The sequence below is a fragment of the Castanea sativa genome, chromosome 1, assembly GCF_040712315.1.
Source record: "Castanea sativa cultivar Marrone di Chiusa Pesio chromosome 1, ASM4071231v1".
Taxonomy (NCBI): Eukaryota; Viridiplantae; Streptophyta; class Magnoliopsida; order Fagales; family Fagaceae; genus Castanea; species Castanea sativa.
The window spans coordinates 66,996,531-67,014,807 of NC_134013.1; the positions used below are offsets into that span (position 1 = coordinate 66,996,531).

Sequence of the window (18,277 nt, forward strand, 5' to 3'; positions counted from 1 at the left end):
AAAATGCTATGCTACAAATTTGATTTTTCAATTTGGTATTTGAATTATTGATTGTGTAAATTTTTTATTGACTAATAAGACAATTTTGTATGGAAAGAAAAAGAAAATGTTAAATATATTTTTTTATTTTTAATTATTGGGTAAAGATTAATTTAGTCTCTTAACAATTCATTGTCAATTTCATTTTTAGGTCTACTCTAACTTTGAAATTGATTTGATTTTGAAAGTTAAAGACATAAATTGTTAAATATAATAGTAAAGGGTTGTTTAGTATGTGATTCCAAACAATGGTTTTTAGTATTTAAACATTGAAAATTGTGGTTCTAAAAAAAAAACGCGTTAGGTAAAGATTTTGTTTTAGGAGTGTTTGAGTTACATTGTTCATTTTAGGGTGTTTAAACACTAAATTTATAAAACTCCTCTTGTCAATTTTCTGTATTCAAACTAAACTTTGGACATTACTCATTAGAGATTTTGTAACTTGTCCTACTACTATTATGCACAATCGTTTCCCAATCAATAGAATTAATATTTTGACTATAACCTCCATTATTAGATATGATTTGAGCATATAATTTTTTAAAAAAATAATGATTTGAACGGATCATCAGGTTAAAATGTCATTATGTAACATATGCAAACCTATGTACCCTGTCAGTGTTGGCAAAGAAGACCCAAACGTACCGATTAAACTTTTTTTTTTTTTTGGGAGAAACGATTAAACTTTATTTATCATCCCATTATATAGTTGTTGCCAATCACCACCATGACGCACATGAACCTGTTTGCCCTCTGTTTCGAAACCGCACTTTTTTAAACGTCATTTTGTTAGGTACAACTCTTTTAAGCCTCAGTTGTTTTAGGTATAACTTTCTTAAACAGTTAATTTCAGTATGTTGAAAAAATAAGATGTACTAAGAGTCCATTTAGGAAAAGCTTATTTAACTGAAATTAAAAGAAAATTTATTGAAATTACTATAGATAAAGCTAAAAAGTAACTAAAATAGTATAATGAGACTCATGAATAGTATCAAAAAGTGAAATAAGACTCATAAATCATAACAAAAATAAACTAAATAATAAATAAAATACTTTTTAAGCTAGTGGCTAACACAACCTAAATGTTGACTTTTTTCCTATGTCTTTTGTCTTTGTCTTTTTTTACAAGTCTTATCCTTTTCTCTTTTGTATCAAGTCAGTCTTTTAGAAAACGTGTACCCCAAGTATACTCTTTATTATTTTATCCAAAAACCTAGCTTAATTAATTTTAATCAAAGGCTTTACTAGTAAATCTTTTGACCAAAACGGGGACAAAAAAAAAATCTTAGCTGGTTAAAATATTAAAGGTTTGATTTTTCCTATTGAAAGTAAGTTTCTAAGATAAAATATATTTTTGATTATTTATTAATTGTGCATAAATCAGAACTTCATACAATTGCAAGTATTTTCCGTCTAAATAATAGTTGTAAGTTTGAATTTGAGAATCAACCTCTCAGAAATTGGAAATAAGATTTTTATGCAAATATCACTTCTAAATCCCTTCTTTCTTTCTTTTTTTTTTTTTTTTTGAAAACCTAAATCCCATGTTAAGTACAAGTGATTTGGCAAAATATTGTTAATGCCTTTGTAGGGGTATTGGGCCTAGTAATTTATAATGGACGGCCCAACAAGGTCTTTTGGGCTAGAAACCCAAATCCGAAAACATCAAAATGATCGTGGAGTGTTTAAGTGTCCCATACCGTCCGAGGAGTAGATTTGTCCTCGGAATGTTAAGCCGAGGATACACAGTATACGTGGAGGACAGCAGAAAGAGCGGTGGAATGTCTAAAGTAAAGCTGCTACCACCGCCCATATATTAAAGACCCTGTAATTGATACGCTGACAATAGAGATGGAAGGATGGGACCTGAGCATAGAGCTTGGAACTTGGTCCCAAATCCCAGCGGGCTTTAGGGAAGAATGGATGGGACAAGTATCCAAAAAATGAGGGTCGCGGCCATAAAGTGGAAGATGATGAAGAGAAGAGGAGGAGTATAAATAGGAGGGAAGGCATACGAAGAAGAAGGAGGCCTTTTGAGAAAGAAAAAGTGTATGATAAACATTATTTGTATCCACACTTGAGAAATACTATTAGAAACTGTCCTCGGAAACAGTCCGAGGAGGAATTCTCAATATTACTCTTTGCAAACGATTCTTTGTTTTGTTCCATTGGGCCCAAAGCCCGTTCTTTTTGTGTTTGTCTAAAGCCATCCTTAAAATCTAAATTATAAACCCATCCTCTACAAATTCATTGTGAAGAAAGGCCTTTCAAGCCCATTTTCCTCCTAGACGTGGTTTGGGAATTTGAATTGTGTCCTTACAGCCTTAATCGGTAAGTTTGTTGGCATTATCTGGCATGCTTGATGTTATTTGGCAAATTGAGGAGAAAGAGTAATTCTTAAAAAAATTAAATTAAATTAAATTAAGGAGGTAATTCGGCATTCAAAGCTGTAATTTGGCAAAATTAATGTTTAATTGTGTTGAGGCCTTGAGGAGGGGGGGGGGCATTGAAGTGTTGTTCATTGTCCTCACTCTGAATTAAAGAGTAATTTGACTCATTTTTGAAAGCAAGGACAAAAAAAATAGTGTAGGTCAACCTCGCAAAGAGATTTGAGAGTATGTATATGATGGAAATTAAGATCAAATAACTAAGAACTTGAATAACAATTGCCTTAGAATTAAGAATCAAAGCTAGAATTACAGAGAAAAAAGTGGAGAAATAGATTTGGTCTGAAACTAAGTAAAAGTAACATAAAAAAAAACAATTTTCCTTTTACATTACAAGCTTGTTTATGATCTTTAACTACTAGGAAATAAACTAGCTAAAAGTTACAACTAGGTTGTCTATCAACACCATAAGTCAAAGCTGAAGTTAAAGAGAACACATGGTAGATCTGAGAAGTCAAAATAAGTGGTTGACTGCTTGCCCTAAGAGGCCAGTAAGGGTGACTGACTGTTTTGGCTTGAGAGTAGAGTGTAGCTAGCTATCAGTCCTAAGAATAAAGAGGGGGTTGGTTGGGTGGCTTAAAGGTAGACGATGGCTACATTGTACTCCCAGATTTTTTTTCAAAATAACATTAATTTTCAAACAATTTTATTAGTTAGCACGTTTTCAAAACTATTTAGAAAACTAATATCTCGAGTGTAAAAGACTCGATTTTGGGAGTGCTAAATCGAGTTCACTGAACTCGATTTCAGGATTGTGACATAAAAATCATTTAAATTGAAAATCGAGCATTGCATACTCGCTTTCTCCGTCTTTCACCCACAACCAAAAACCCCATAAATCACGAAGGCTCTAGAAACTCCAAAAGAACAAACCCAAAAACCTAGAAACTGAAACCTAGAAGAATCGCGAAGACCAGAAACTTACATAGAAGAACAAAACCCAAAAACCCAGAAACTGAATCCCATAAGAACAAACCCACACAACAAAGAGGACAAGTCCAAGCTTTTTCTTCATCACTGAAACCTCAACCCACCCAAACCCACACTGCAAGCTCCAACGAAGAGGACAAGGAAGCACCACGCCGGCTCATTGAGTTCAACTCTGAGTTTCGAGTCAACATCCAGGCCACAATCACGACATTGATTAGGTGGGTTTGTTGATTTTGTTGTGCGTCTCTGGGTTTGCTTGGATTTGTTGACTGTGTTGTTTCTCTCTGGTTGTTGTGTTTGATTGTTGGAAAAGAAGAGTTGTTCATCCGAAGTGAGTATTGAAATCGAGTCTGTAAGGATCGATTTCAATGGTAGAAAACAAGTCTAACAAACTCGATTTAGGGTTCCAAAATTGAGCTTATTGCACTAGAGATGTTAGTTTCCTAAATAGTTTAGAAAACGTGCTAACTAACGAAATTGTTTGAAAATCGGTATTATTTTGAAGAAAAAAAAATCCTTGTACTCCCTTCCATAAAGGAAACTTGCCCTCAAGTTTCAAGTGGAGAATAAGGTTTCAAATGCTTCACATTGAAGGCATTAGAAATATGTGTAGAAATATGTGTAGTCATTGTCATTGATTTTAGACAACACTTTGCATAGACCCATTTTCCTTGCTCCCAACTAGGAATGGGAGTCATGAGGACGCCTTTCCTCAGTCAAAATCACCCAAACGAGGCCCCTTTCCTTGAAAATTAGTTTCCTTCAATGAATATTAGCAACAATGCTGTTATTTGCATTGGAATGTTCAATCCTCTCCTTAACTTGTGCATGGACATAATTAGGGGTGTCAATTCAGGTTAGCATGTTGTGTCGAGACAAGGGTATTCGGCCAAATGACTCAACCCAAACCTAACCCATTTAATAATTGTGTTATAACCCTTCAAACCTACACTATTGGTTAATGAAACAAGTTAACACAACATGATCTAGTTGACACATTTAATAAATAGGTTGTATTGAGTTAACACAAATTCAATCAATGTAATCCGTTTCAAAAAAACACCTAATTAATATTGTTATAAATTTACTACAAATTTAATGGAAACTCACAATTAAAACCTATGAGTTTCTATTGTTTCTATTAAATGCTATTAACAAGTTGGTAACGGTAAGTGAAAAGTGATGGGCAAAAGAGAGAACTAATGAAAACTTGCTAAACTCAATTCTAGTAAAAAAAAAATTTTTGTTTAGAGTTGTGGAGTATGAAACATTACCCTCAATTGCCAATAGTTATGGAAACTTAAAATTAAAATAAAGAAAATATTAATGGATGCCCTAAAGGCATTGATGTAGAATAAGTTATTAAAAAAAACTTTTTATGGAAAAAAAAAACAATTAATTTTTTTGATGACTTTTTATATTTCTTATAAAAATAGTGTCAAAGTGTTCTCAAAATGAATTATTAACAATTGTCTTAAATACATTTGCTTTTTTTAGAGAGTTTCAACTTATGACGACCGCTCCTAATAATAGCTTTTTATTATCTGATCAAGACACCAATCAGTTTTTGATAAAGGCGGAGATTAAACCCCAAATCTCTTATATAACCATCTGAAATTTTACCAATTGAACTAACTGGAACTCACTCTTAAATACACTTGTTAACCTAACCCAAAAAAATTAATAAAATTTTCACAAACGTCACCTACCCAACAATTAGTTAAAACTTCTTCAATTGTGAATGTTGTTTTTAATAAATTATTATCAGTATTCCACCTAAGAAGCCTTGGACTGGCCCACCAATACCAAAATCCAATAAATATATATATATATATATATATATATATATATTTTTTTTTTTTCTTTTTCTTTTTTTGAGAAGAAAACAGAATAAATTTCATTAATCTAGAATATGCTTTTTTTTCTTTGTTATGAAAAGACCAAAAAGCTTGTGGTGGTGTGTCACAAATCAACGTTTGCAGACCAACGGCCCAGATTAATTTATAATTTCGTTTTCACATTCATACGACATATTCAGTCGGACTTTGACAGACCTCACTCTCTTAAATAGTAGTATATGCTCATAGATTCAACGAAGTGAGTTTCTTAGGTTTTAGAGAGAAAGAGAGAAAATGGCGTTGGCAAAGGCTAAGGAGATCGTTTCGGCCAATCCCGTCACAGTTTTCAGGTCTCTAACTCTAATCCCTCTTTCTCTTTTGTGCTATTTTTATAAAAGATCGTTTGGTTTTACTTTTTTTAAAATTTTTTTTGTTGTAATTGATGGTTTATAAATCATTGAATCTCACAGCAAGACATTCTGCCCTTACTGCGTGACCGTGAAGCAGCTCTTGACTCAACTGGGTGCCACTTTCAAGGCTATTGAGTTGGACACTGAAAGTTAGTTTTCAATCTTTTTGCTTTCATGTGATTTAATTTGATTGCAATTAGGCCAAATATAATTGGGTTTTTTTTTACCTCTCATATATTTGTTCCCTTTTAGATTAATTTACACAAATTTAACAGTTGTACATGATGTTACATCATTTGAAACCTGTTACTATCAAGTATTGCTTCTTATTTGGTAGAATAAGATTTTAAAATGATGTGACATTTTATGCACCTTTAGATTTGTTGAAATTGTGTGTTATATATGGAGAGAATTTTATGCCAATGAGGTTTTTGGCTGAATGACAAAAAGTGTCTTATGTAATGGGTGAATGCAACACTCCTCTCACGTGTATATAGGACCACCCAGATATGCGAATCCTACATACATGTGAGAGTGATGTTGCATATACCCATTTCGTTGATACTGTCTCCAAAAATCGGTGGAAAGTGAGGTCAAGGGTCCATAAACTCACTAGGTTGCATGGGAAAGTTATGCAAAGTGTAGAGAATCTTAGTCCTTGAATCTCACATTTCTATGTTGTTGTTTAAGGATGCATCTTTTGCAAACTTGAGCAATTTTGCATACTTTTACTTATGCGCCATTCTAACTAACTATGGAATATGGATGCTGTACTAGCATACTTTTAGTCTAACGGCGCTATTGTGCGTTAGAAGAATCTGATAGTCTGTATGCTTGATATGGAATGATGCCATCATGCATAAAATTTGTCAAGCTCTAGTTGTAAAGAGTGATTGTTATCATGAATATTTTTTCTTAAAAGAGAACATCATAGTGTTGATTGTTCATCACGTTATAGAAGCAGGACCTTTGTAACCGTACGTGTGAAAATTTATGGACCTTCTGACTTCTTGAAGGTGATGGAAATGAAATTCAAGCTGCACTCGCAGAGTGGACTGGACAGAAGACTGTGCCCAATGTATTCATTGGCGGGAATCACATCGGTGGCTGCGACAGTAAGATCTTGATCCCTAAAACAAACTATAGGCTCCCAATTTGCACTTGTATTTGCATTTAAATGTAATGAACATATGTTTTTATTTTGGTCCTTCTATAGATAATATTCTCTTTTATTGTTTTGCAGAAACTACAGCATTGAACAATGAAGGAAAGCTGGTCCCTCTTCTGACTCAAGCTGGAGCTGTTGCTAAGCTTACTGCTTAAATAAATGTAGTTTTCTAATATGTGAGTAAAGGATCATAAGTGTCTGCTCTCTAATATTATGGTGTTTGTGCCCTCTAATAAAACTTCTGAATAACTTTATAAACTTTCTGGAAAAACATAAATAATATTGAACTTGGAAGTCCTATATTGAGGTTCTAGTGGGTATTTGATATTTTTATCTGCATTTATATATACATTACTTTTTGTCTACTATGGGTGTATGCAATTTGTTATTTGGATTGAAGACAGTTGAGCCAAAACCTCTACCTCCTAGGTGTACCAAATGGCCTGTTCATGTGCCGGCTTGAGTAATTCTTTGAAAGCTTGATTGGTTAAAATTTCCAATTTACACTGAAGCTCGTCCTTAAAATCCTGACTTGCCAATTCGAAGAAAACGATAAGGCTTCTTCTTAGCCCGTAAAATCGACTTTTGCTAGACTTTCTGTTGAGGCCGTCATAAGATTTTGATTTAAAATGACTGATGTATACATATAGATATAACAATGGTTGTTGAGGCCACAACAGAATACAGGAAGCAAAGGATTAAAAAAAAAAGGAAAAAAGGAAAAAAGAAAAAAACTCAAAAGCCCAGGACACTGCCTAATTCACCACATAAACATATTGATCAAACTAACTTGACATGTTGATTGAGCTATGATTCCAATTAGCTCATACTCTAGATATACTCCGGCACATACGGTTTTGTTTTCTGTATTTTTAAAGATAGCCAGAACAGACGACCTGGAATTCCCCACGGAATGTGTTAATGAAATAGAAGTAAATAAATCTAGGATATTACATTTCATGAAAACTTATGAAATATCTCTAGCACAGCTGCACAAGCAAGACTTAAACGAAATTCACTTGAAATGAAAAGCCTGTTAGGGATTGGTTAAAATCAGCCTGCTCAATGGGAAAAGCATTAACAGAATCCAAAATTTGTAGATCACCTCATAAATCTAAAGATTTGAAAAAAGAAAAAGAAAAGGCACTTTACCAAGTCCTAGAGTTATTTCTTGACATTTTTTATCCTGTTTCATTCTTGAGGTAAGAAACCTCAAAAAGTATTTTGCACGTTCAACTACCCGCTTGCAACAGAGAGTGCCTGAATGTGACTCTGGCGCAGATCAAACTACTTTTGGCTTCAGAGGGAGTCAAGCTGATATGCTTTCTTTTCTTTGACACTGATAAGACTGAGGAAACCATTTTGACAACAAATAATACTTTAATTCCACAATTAGTGAAAAAAAGCCCTAGCAAGGAATATGCATCGATGCTATCAACAAGTACCTGGAATTTAGTATCACATACAAATGGATTAGTCACATAACATCAAGTCTGAAAATTAAGCTTCGTTGCAAGCTAAAAAAGATGCTTCTGACTACTTTAAGATGTACTCTAGACAAGCAATAGAAGTGAATGTCAGAACACAATGTCTACCAATGGTGGTATATCATTATCATGATGTCCAAATAATGGTTTACATGTAATGGGTACAGCAAAAAAGAAAAAGAAAAAACACGTCATGTCTTGAGGTAATCAGTTCCTTTCAATAAACTACAGCAAGAATACTGCTTTTTGATTGATGAAGTTCTTGAACTTGGCTCACCAGTTTCAAAATGAATAGCCATGTGGAACAAAGTTCACTTGAATAAATAATTGGGATAAACGAAGGTGTAGACATTTTCATTCCAACCTATTCATGTATAATTAAGTTTGATGAATTGCGTCAAAGCTCAACGATGATTAGATGTCTTTCTATCTTTTAATTTTTTTTTAAAAAAAAAAAGGATGATTAGATGTCCGGACTCAAATGAGATAACAAACCATAATGGAGCATACGGTGATGACAAGTCAAGAAATGGGTAAGGCCACCTGCAGAAAAGAGAAATATCATATTTTAGAATTGAAGCACTATGTCCTCATATTGATATAAGAAGAATAAGCAACATTACCAAATTGAGACACAAGCATGAATAATCCACTGCACAATGACGTACACTACCGTCCATATAACAAAGAACGAAATCCGGTACAAAGGGACCCGCTGAGACAGCAAGTTGAAATAATTCAATTACGGTATAAAATTAAACTACAGAAAAATAAATCAAGGGGAGAGAAAGCATACAGATATTACCAAGCAATTCAATGCTGTATCACCAAGGAGTAAAACTGCATTGAGTGTATGCATGTTCACAGTCATCTGACATAAAATGCAGACATACTATTCAGCTTAGACGAAACTTATGCAGACATATAACTGTAGAAATAAAAAGAAAGGTGAGTAGAGGCTTCACAAAAAATTTAATTAATATCAGTCCAAAAGAATCAACTGTGATGTATCTGCTCCTTATTTATATATGTGGTTGAAAAAATTGGGCATAATATGAAAATTTTAAAAATAAGTAAATAGGGCATAACATGAAAAGTTGTGGTCCAAACTATGCCCAGGTGCACTTTGGCTATAAATGTTAAATCTTAAAGTTTCAAAATTATGAACATATATGCCACTGCCTGTGCAAGAATTAAGAAATAGTGAATGAACTGGGTGTAACAAGTGATTTTGTTGAACTTACAATATTGAGATTGTAATCTTGGATGGTAAGAAACGGAAAAATAATGCACCAATAAACAGAATCAGTGAGCACAACTGCCCCAGCATTCATCTGTGACACATCAAAGAAAGCAAACACATAAATGACTTGTTATGTATGCATGCAGACACAAGGAAAGCTGAAATACTTTTCACAACATGCTCAATAGTTTTTCGGACATCCAAATTAACAAATTGTAGAATGAATTTTTTGAAACATCAAAAGCAATCATGTTAGAAGTACAACCGATTTGTTAACAGCTGACAACTTTAAACATTGCTGACTAAAGCTGTCAATCTCAGTCCCCTGTTATCCTATAACAATGCAGTTACTGATTCAGTGATTCTTAGCAAACAAGCCACCTGGAACAAGACTTCAAAGACGTAACTTAAAATGCCTGCAGCCTGGAATACACGATTTTTTTCCTGGGGATCTGAAATTCTTCCAGCTTTGGATAAATTTGTTGCTTCCCTGTATGTGAGAGTGAGAGGCACATATGGTCCTTGCTCCGCATCTGTCTCAACAAGACGAACATTTAAATCCCTGCTGCTTAACAGGTGATAGTGGTAACACCCATATGCCACATATTGAGAGCAATGATCCACACTACAAAAGAAAGTTACACCATAAGGTATAGAAGAGATGTAGAGTGCATTAATCCTAGTGCCTAAAGACACCTTGAGTAATAGTACCAAACAATGACAGGTTTCACGGGATAGCAACATATATTTTATTATTGAGGTGTTTCAACAGGATGCTTTCAAGACGGAAAATGGAAAGTATACCCCAAAATAAATTGTAAGCAAAGTAAAAGTCCACTTGTCCAGATCAAAGAAACATCACAACCCGAAGTTAGAAGAATATAAAAGCCACAATTCACAATTAATTAGGAAGGTGAACAAACAGGAAAATTAGCATATCATTTAAAAGAAATTATGGACCTATATCAACAACAACCAAAAGAAAAATAGTCCTTCAAGATCAGTGAGTTAAAGAATTTAAAAATGGGTCATGATCAAGCACATTCCTGTGCCCATAGGTGATGAACATAACACTTCTAAAAGAGAAAAATGACTCATATAGTTCTGTGTGCGTGCGCACACGTGAGAGAGAGAGAGAGAGAGAGAGAGAGAGAGAGAGAGAGAGAGAAACATTTCTGCCCTGCACAAATATTTGTTTCATAGATATCCTATACCATCAAAAAACTTTTAACTGTCCCTGCTCAATACTTCTCAGTTCCTAAACTTCATATTACTACCAGATGAATCAAAACTGACAGAAAGCTTACCGAGTATAATAGTAAAATATGCGACCTCCATTGGCAATAACTTTGACAATTAGTGTTCCCAAGAGCAAACAGAATGCAAAAACTCGGAAAGCCAGAAGCCAAATGGGGTGAATTTCTTTGACACATGGTCTCCATGCTTTGTGATATTGTGAAATCCGGTTTGTGTGAGTTTCTCCTCTGTCAGATTTCAAATGGTCCTGAATTTCATATTTCCATATCATGAATGATGCTATAACCAGAGGCATCACTACCCACACTGCACATAATAAGACCCTCCAGTTCAACCAGTAACTAGGGGAGGTAGTATCAGCAGTACCCTCTAGCTGCATCCTGCTGAAGAATTGCCATGTTACTTCTACTAAATCTCAATTGCTACTCTCAAATATTAATGCTTTGTATGTTTTCATACATTTTTATATAATTGAATAAAAACGGCACACTACCCAACCCAAACCTTTATTAAAAAGAACTTTCAGTAAAAGTCTAATGGATAAGATTTTACTAACATATACAAAGAGTTCATTTTTGCTTCTAGGATATACAGATTCTTAAGAATGCACTGGAGAATCTCCATCCATACTTTGCTTGGGTAGCGAGAAAGCTCATAAAAAAGAGATAACTACTATAAAGTATAAACCTCTTGAAATGCCAGAAACATAGGTTTTGTTATTGCAATGCTCCCTTCTAGGCAGTATACATTTCAACTTTCTCCTCACTCTTCCAAAACATGCAAAGTTTTCAGATAGTGTTGCTTATCAATGTTATAATCATTATAACAGCAATCCTAATCAAAAACCTATTTTCCCTGTATTCCCTGATTTTATATCCATTTAAACAAATAAAGCCTAAAATTTCCTAATCAATCTAATAAATGAAAACAATTTCTGACTATCCTTCACAAAAGTGATAAATCTCTAAACCCAGCATTCCAAGTGGCAATGCAGTTAATCCACTATCAGAACTAAAGCCCTCACGCAGGTTTTGTAGAACAAAATGCAACAAAAGGAAAAACAGAATTTATTTCGCTGCAAAATGTTGAACATTTTTTAGTATTTTACCGTGATTGTTTCATTATAAAATTTGGTCAAACCTGAAAATGTTTTCTTTCACCATAAAATCCTTTGTAAAATATTGTAAAACATTCTACCTTGAAAACTTGATAAAATTTTTTACAAAAAACACACAGTAACTCTTCCCCATCTGGTGGTTGGGTTGCTGGAGCTGACGGTCCAGTCACCAGACCACCAAATCCGGCCACTGGACTGGTGGCTCCAGTGGCTGAGCCACCAGTTTTGGTGGTTTGTGCTTGAAAATTTTTACATGTTACACAACATCGTAGAGCAAAAAACACAACTATTTTTTTTTTTTTTTTTATAAATCATTTACAGAAAAAATTATTTAGTGAGGTACCCCAATGCTCAAGTAACAAACTAAAAATAAGACAGATATTATAAGTTTACAAGTGTCAAGCTAAAAAAATTTCTCAAAAAACTATGGGTTTTCACTGTTGCCCTGTTCGGTTACTGAGACAGAAGTATAAATCCAATTGAAACTTGAAACACATAGAGGCCCACAACAGCCAAAATAACCTATACCCATCTCCATTTATGTTTCTTCATATTGTTCCTTCAACTCCTCAGCAACCAAACGGACTAATAACCCAGCAAACCAAACAAAAAAGAAGAAGAAGGATAACTTACAGAGAATGTATGTAGCTTTTCGATTTTGCAATGAAGAAATATGAAGTATGAACCAGAGGGGTCTTACTCTTACTAGGTCGGCTTGGGGAACACTACAGGAAGATAATAAACTTATAAACATGTGTATTGGAGTAAGGGCCAAAAATGATCAAATTTGGCGGTGCATGGGATATATAGCGGTTTGGAATGTGGATGTGAATACCTGAATTGTGATGTCAGAAATGAATTGGTCCCACTTCTCACCATACACTTTTTTTTTTTAAGGAAAAGTTCTAAATAACTTATGGATAATTCAGGAGAAAATTAAAAAGAAATTCTTAATGGAAATTTATTTTTCATATTGGACTATTGGAGTGTGTTACCCAATGGACTGGTTCGGGTCTTATTTGAAGAGGATGATGGAATAATTGCGTGCAGGTAAATGTAATTGATAATGATATAAGAAGAAAAATTTATTTGCATTAATTGAGTTGTTTATTACAAAGAAATATGAGAGATCTGAATCCAAAGCCAGTGAAAAGCAAAGTATAAGAATTTGAGAATAATCTTGATATATTAGAATTTCACTCCAAATTACAGAAAGATTTGACAATTTGTTTGGGAGAGGGAAAAGGAGGGGAAATGAATGAAATAGAAAGAATGTTTAAAGTATAATCCATCAACACATATAATATATCTATTCGAAGGATCCCAATTCGTTGAGTGTTGTCCAGGTGATGAATAATAATAGTGTAAATTTGTTAATGGAGCCTTTATTGTTTGACTGCAGGAACCTATTGAAAGCTATCTCCAAGAAGTGATAGAGCACATATATCGCGAAGCCAACTAATGTGTTGATGCGTTGGCTAAGATCGGGTGCTAATACTTATTTTGTTGTTTTTATGGAACCACCACATGTGGTGGAAAGTCTATTGATCTTTGACAAGGTTGATATGTTTTGTAATAGACTTATTAAATCCTAATTTATGCTTATTCCTAGTTTTAACAAAATAAAAATATATCTGTTACGGAAAGATAATGATTGGTTTTATTTTATTTTATTATTTTATTTTATTATTTTATTATATATATAATGATTTTTTTCCTATTTAAATGCAAAAATAACTAGTGGGGTTTCAATCTTTCTTCATAACTTTATTAGGTTTTCAAGTTTGCCAAATTGATCCGTATGACTAGCTTTTGTTAGTTTTTAGGGATGAAAAAAATCATGTGACTTTATATGACTAACAATAAGAGAATTTATCAACTGATTTGTGCTACTGGACACATGATAGCCACGTGATTTTTATGTCCATTAGAGTTAGCGAAAATTAATTTTAAGAGTCAATTTGGTGGATGTAGAAACCTTATGACCTATTTGAATAGAGGGGGAAAGGAGGGGGAGTGGAGGGGAGTAAGATAGAGTTGACTAAAAATAAGTTAATTTTGCGCTAAATCAATTCTACTCTACTCTCACTCCCTCTCTTTCAATCCAAACAAACCATTAAGTGCTTATAAGCAATGATTAAAATCTTGAGGTGTTTTTGCACTTAGCCCCCCCCCCCCCCTTTTTTAACTCAATTGATCCGTTGTCAATACATACTTTTATTTATTTGAGTTTTGCTTGCACATAATGTTTAAAATTTCAATTACTAGAATAATATGTACATAGGCATTACCAAAAATTACCAAATGTTGTCCAAAAATAGTAAATGAAAGCTTTGTCATCCTTGTTTTCCTTGTCTTGTAATCCATAACCAAATGTAATATCATTTTTTTTAGAGTGTTTCAACATATGACGTCCGCTCTTAATGATAACTCTTTATTATCAGACCAAGACACCAATTGATTTTTTGTGTAGGCAAGGATTGAACCTCAGATCTCTTATTTAACTATTAAAAGCTTTACTAGTTGAGTTACCTTGAACCCACCCATATGTAATATCTAAAAACTAAAATCTAATATTTATCTTTGCTACAATTCTTTTGAACCACATCAATATAACATTTTGGTCCATTTTAATCTACTTCATTTATTTCGGTCTTATTAGGTATAATACGGTCTATTTTGGACTAATTAGGCCTTCAATTGATTTTTTTTTTTAGGTTTTTATTTTTATTTTTAAGTTTTGGCTCAAAAATTCATTTTTTTCCTTAATTTTCCGGCTGAAAAGTATGGCATTTTATTATATTTGAGCCAAAATATTTAGTTTTAGGTTAAAAAATACAAACAAAATAGGCATTAAAATTTAGAGATACAGACCTTGAAAAAGTAATAAATATTATAAATATTCAAAATATTATCTTAAAATTTAAGTTTCAATAATATTAGCACTATTATACTTATATTTGAAAAAAAAAATACTATAATTTTAAACTTAATAAGTAATAATAAACTAAAAAGTGGATTCTGAAGAGAAAAAAGTGATGTTAAAGGTCCGTTTACTGGGCCCCTGGGCCGATATGATAGACCCAAATGACTTTCAAAATGCACCCAAACAAAAATGAAAAAAAAAGGGCCTCAACAAATGTACGGCCCACCCAAACCCTCCCAAAACCCTAATGCACCACAGAGACACACAAACTCTTTCTCCTATAAAAGCCATCATAATCCTCCCATTCGCAAAACTCACCAGCAACCATGCAGATCTTCGTGAAAACCCTAACGGGGAAGACCATAACCCTTGAGGTTGAGTCCTCAGACACCATCGACAATGTCAAGGCCAAGATCCAAGACAAGGAGGGGATCCCACCGGACCAACAGCGCTTGATCTTCGCCGGAAAGCAGCTCGAGGATGGCCGAACCTTGGCCGACTACAACATCCAGAAGGAGTCCACGCTTCACCTTGTGCTTCGTCTCCGCGGTGGCGCTAAGAAGAGAAAGAAGAAGACCTACACCAAGCCCAAGAAGATCAAGCACAAGCACAAGAAGGTCAAGCTCGCTATCCTCCAGTTCTACAAGGTCGACGACTCTGGGAAAGTTCAGAGGCTCAGGAAAGAGTGCCCAAATGCTGAGTGTGGTGCCGGAACCTTCATGGCTAACCATTTCGATAGGCATTACTGTGGCAAGTGTGGGCTTACCTATGTGTACCAGAAGGCTGGTGGTGATTAGAGGTTCGATGAAATGAGACACAAGTTGAGTTTTTTTGGGTACCCTTTTGGCTATTTTGTTGGTTTTTAGCGAATTTTGATAGTTTTATTTCGGTTTAAGTTTATGGGTATTTCGATGACATTATGCAATTGAATAATTTGTTTAAGACTTTTTGTTTATTTATTAGATTTTGAATGAAACGTCGAGTTTTTTGGGTACCCTTTTGGCTAATTTGTTGGTTTTTAGTGGCATTGGGTATTTTACTTGGTTTATGCATATATGTTTCGATGAATTTATGCAATTGAATAATTTTTTTTATTTGTGGGCTACCTTTTTGTTTGTTGATTAGAATTTGAATGAAAGCTTGAGACTTTTGGGTACCCTTTTGGTTGGCTCATTGTTTTTTTGTGGCATTTGATAGTTTATACAAGTTTTAAGTTTATGGGGTATTTTGTTGAATTAATGATATTGAATAATTTATTTCATTTTGTGATAGAGTTTTTGTTTTCTGAGGGCAAATGATAATTGGTGAGTTACAGAATGCTGACTTGATGCAGTTAGTGTTTTGCTTAAAGTTTTGAATGTTAGGAACTAGTTGGTAATTGATAGTAGTTTGTAGCTGTTCAGTATTTTGGGTCACATTAGATGCTTGGTTTGAGTTATTTGGATGGGTATTTTGATTTGTTGAACAAGGAAATGTAAGACTGCAGTGATTAGAGGCTAAATTTTGAGCATTGATTCAAGTAAGTTGGATATATGCCCTAGGAGTGTGGGGGATTTATGCTTTGAGCTGGTGGTGCAAGATTTAGAATTTGGGGTTGTGATGGCCCTTGAAGATTAGGATTCATTTCAATCTTGTGGTTTTGTTGATATGGTTTAAAATCCTTGAATTTGCGTTTTGGTTTCTTGGTTGATTTTTTATATGACAGCAAAATGTTGGGTTTGAGTCATGTTGTGATGGCAAAATATCCTGTCTTGGTTTAGGTGGTTTAGATTTTAGGTTTGGTGGATCTGATGGAGCTGGAATTGTGGGGGGTACTTGCTTTGAGCTGGTGATGAAAGATTTAGGATTTGTGTTGTGATGGCCCATGAAGATTAGGATTCATTTCAACCTTTTGATATGGTTTAAAATCCTCGAATTTGCTATTGGTTTCTTGGTTGATTTTTTATATGACAGCTAAATGTTGGGTTTGAGATATGGTTTTGGTGGTTTAGATTTTAGGTAGGTCAATAAAATATCTTTCTTCAGGTTTGTTTGAAATCGGCTTATTTTGCTGAAATTGAAATTTTTTTACCAAAAATACTGTAGATAAAAGTAAAAGTTAACTGAAATAGTACAGTGGGATCCATAAATAGTACCAAAAAGTGCAGTGGAGCCATGAATAGTAGTAAAAATAAGTTAAATAGTAAAATAAGCTAATTTTTTAATCTGGAGCCAAACACACACTTTGCATCTATATTCAAAAGCAGCAATAGATTTCTTATAACCTATTTTCAAATTAGCTTAGTGTAGATCTTTCCAAGTAGCCATCATAAGTTATAAGCAGTTGCAAGCTTGTGCAGTTGTTGTAGTTATCAATTGTTTTCTTGTAATTCATGGTTTGCTTGTCAATATCTTTGATATTTCCTTGGTATTTATCCAATTTACTTGATTTCTCGATCATTGTATGTTATGTTAATGGAGACATGGGCTTGGCATAACAATTTTATTGAGGTTCCATTTCCAACAGTTGGATTCATCTGTTCTCAAGGAGTTTTTCACCATTTGCATTCCCATTTCAAGGATTGTCAACAAAAAAACTAGGGTAGTAAGGTAAAGGATGGGGACAAATTTGTCTGGTGTGAGTGCCCTTCAGGTGTTTGTACACCACTTGAAAGCATCTTAATGGTGTTGACTGTTGAACAATGGGCTGGGATTTGTGGGCCTTCCATCACAAACAAGCTTTTATCTTTTTAAAGAAGTATATTTCTTTGCATGTTTCAGCAGAGTGGGAATACCTTAAATCCCTGTTCCCTGACGTATAGCAATATAGCTTGTTTATTCTGGATTATATTCATAAAAACAAATTTGTTTGCGGGCTCCTGATCACAAAAGATGGTTCTTGTCGAGTGCTTGGTCTTATGGTACTTGGTTGTCTGCTATGCTTGATAGATGTTGCAGAGAAAGTACCTAAGTTTCAGAGTAATGAGATTTAATTGTTAACATCATTTTCTATTACAATCTCTTTACTTGTTATTATGCTGCCATAGTTTCTGTTGTGTTCCAATAATGCTGGCAACGGTTATTTAAACCCACATGAGTGTGCCTGTTGGCACTTCTTGTGTTATGTCTAGGAATGGCAACGGGCCGGGTTTTTGCATACCCGGACCCGACCTGCGGGGCAAAACCCGAAACTCGGACCCGGCCCAAATAATAATCAGGTTTTTTTCTCGGGACCCAGACCCGCCCCGCCGGGTTTCGTTTAACTTATTGGGCCTAAATTTGGCCCAACCAAAAAAAAAATTGAAGCCCATAAAATTTTTTTTTTTCCCTAAATTCAAGCCCATTCAAGCCATTTAACATGGCCCAAATGCCAAAATTTGTCTTGTTATATGGTAGCCAAATCATTTACCTCCATTTATATGGCACCCAAAATCAT

At 34.2% G+C, this 18,277-nt stretch overlaps 3 protein-coding genes across 4 annotated transcripts; 2 read left to right on the forward strand and 1 right to left on the reverse strand.

Moving 5' to 3' along the window:
* Positions 1-5,444: 5,444 nt before the first annotated feature.
* Positions 5,445-7,145, forward strand: LOC142644707 (glutaredoxin-like). Its single transcript, XM_075819284.1, has 4 exons — positions 5,445-5,604; positions 5,725-5,813; positions 6,681-6,779; positions 6,908-7,145. Exons 1-4 carry the CDS (start codon positions 5,549-5,551, stop codon positions 6,985-6,987), a joined length of 324 nt encoding a protein of 107 aa, XP_075675399.1. The 5' UTR covers positions 5,445-5,548; the 3' UTR covers positions 6,988-7,145.
* A 681-nt stretch (positions 7,146-7,826) lies between these two features.
* LOC142622631 (uncharacterized) lies at positions 7,827-12,709 on the reverse strand. 2 transcript variants are annotated; one of them, XM_075796147.1, is made up of 8 exons: positions 12,570-12,709; positions 10,870-11,199; positions 9,944-10,187; positions 9,564-9,653; positions 9,125-9,190; positions 8,943-9,034; positions 8,815-8,862; positions 7,827-8,277 (listed from the first exon to the last, which is right to left on the reverse strand). In XM_075796147.1, exons 2-8 carry the CDS (start codon positions 11,196-11,198, stop codon positions 8,241-8,243), a joined length of 906 nt encoding a protein of 301 aa, XP_075652262.1. In that variant the 5' UTR covers position 11,199; positions 12,570-12,709; the 3' UTR covers positions 7,827-8,240. The 2 variants fall into 2 exon arrangements, with proteins under 2 accessions (XP_075652262.1, XP_075652261.1); XM_075796146.1 differs by having other exon boundaries at positions 9,116-9,190.
* A 2,396-nt stretch (positions 12,710-15,105) lies between these two features.
* LOC142619258 (ubiquitin-ribosomal protein eS31 fusion protein) lies at positions 15,106-15,856 on the forward strand. The gene has a single exon (XM_075792326.1). The coding sequence runs from the start codon at positions 15,189-15,191 to the stop codon at positions 15,657-15,659; it is 471 nt and encodes a 156-aa protein (XP_075648441.1). The 5' UTR covers positions 15,106-15,188; the 3' UTR covers positions 15,660-15,856.
* Positions 15,857-18,277: the final 2,421 nt, after the last annotated feature.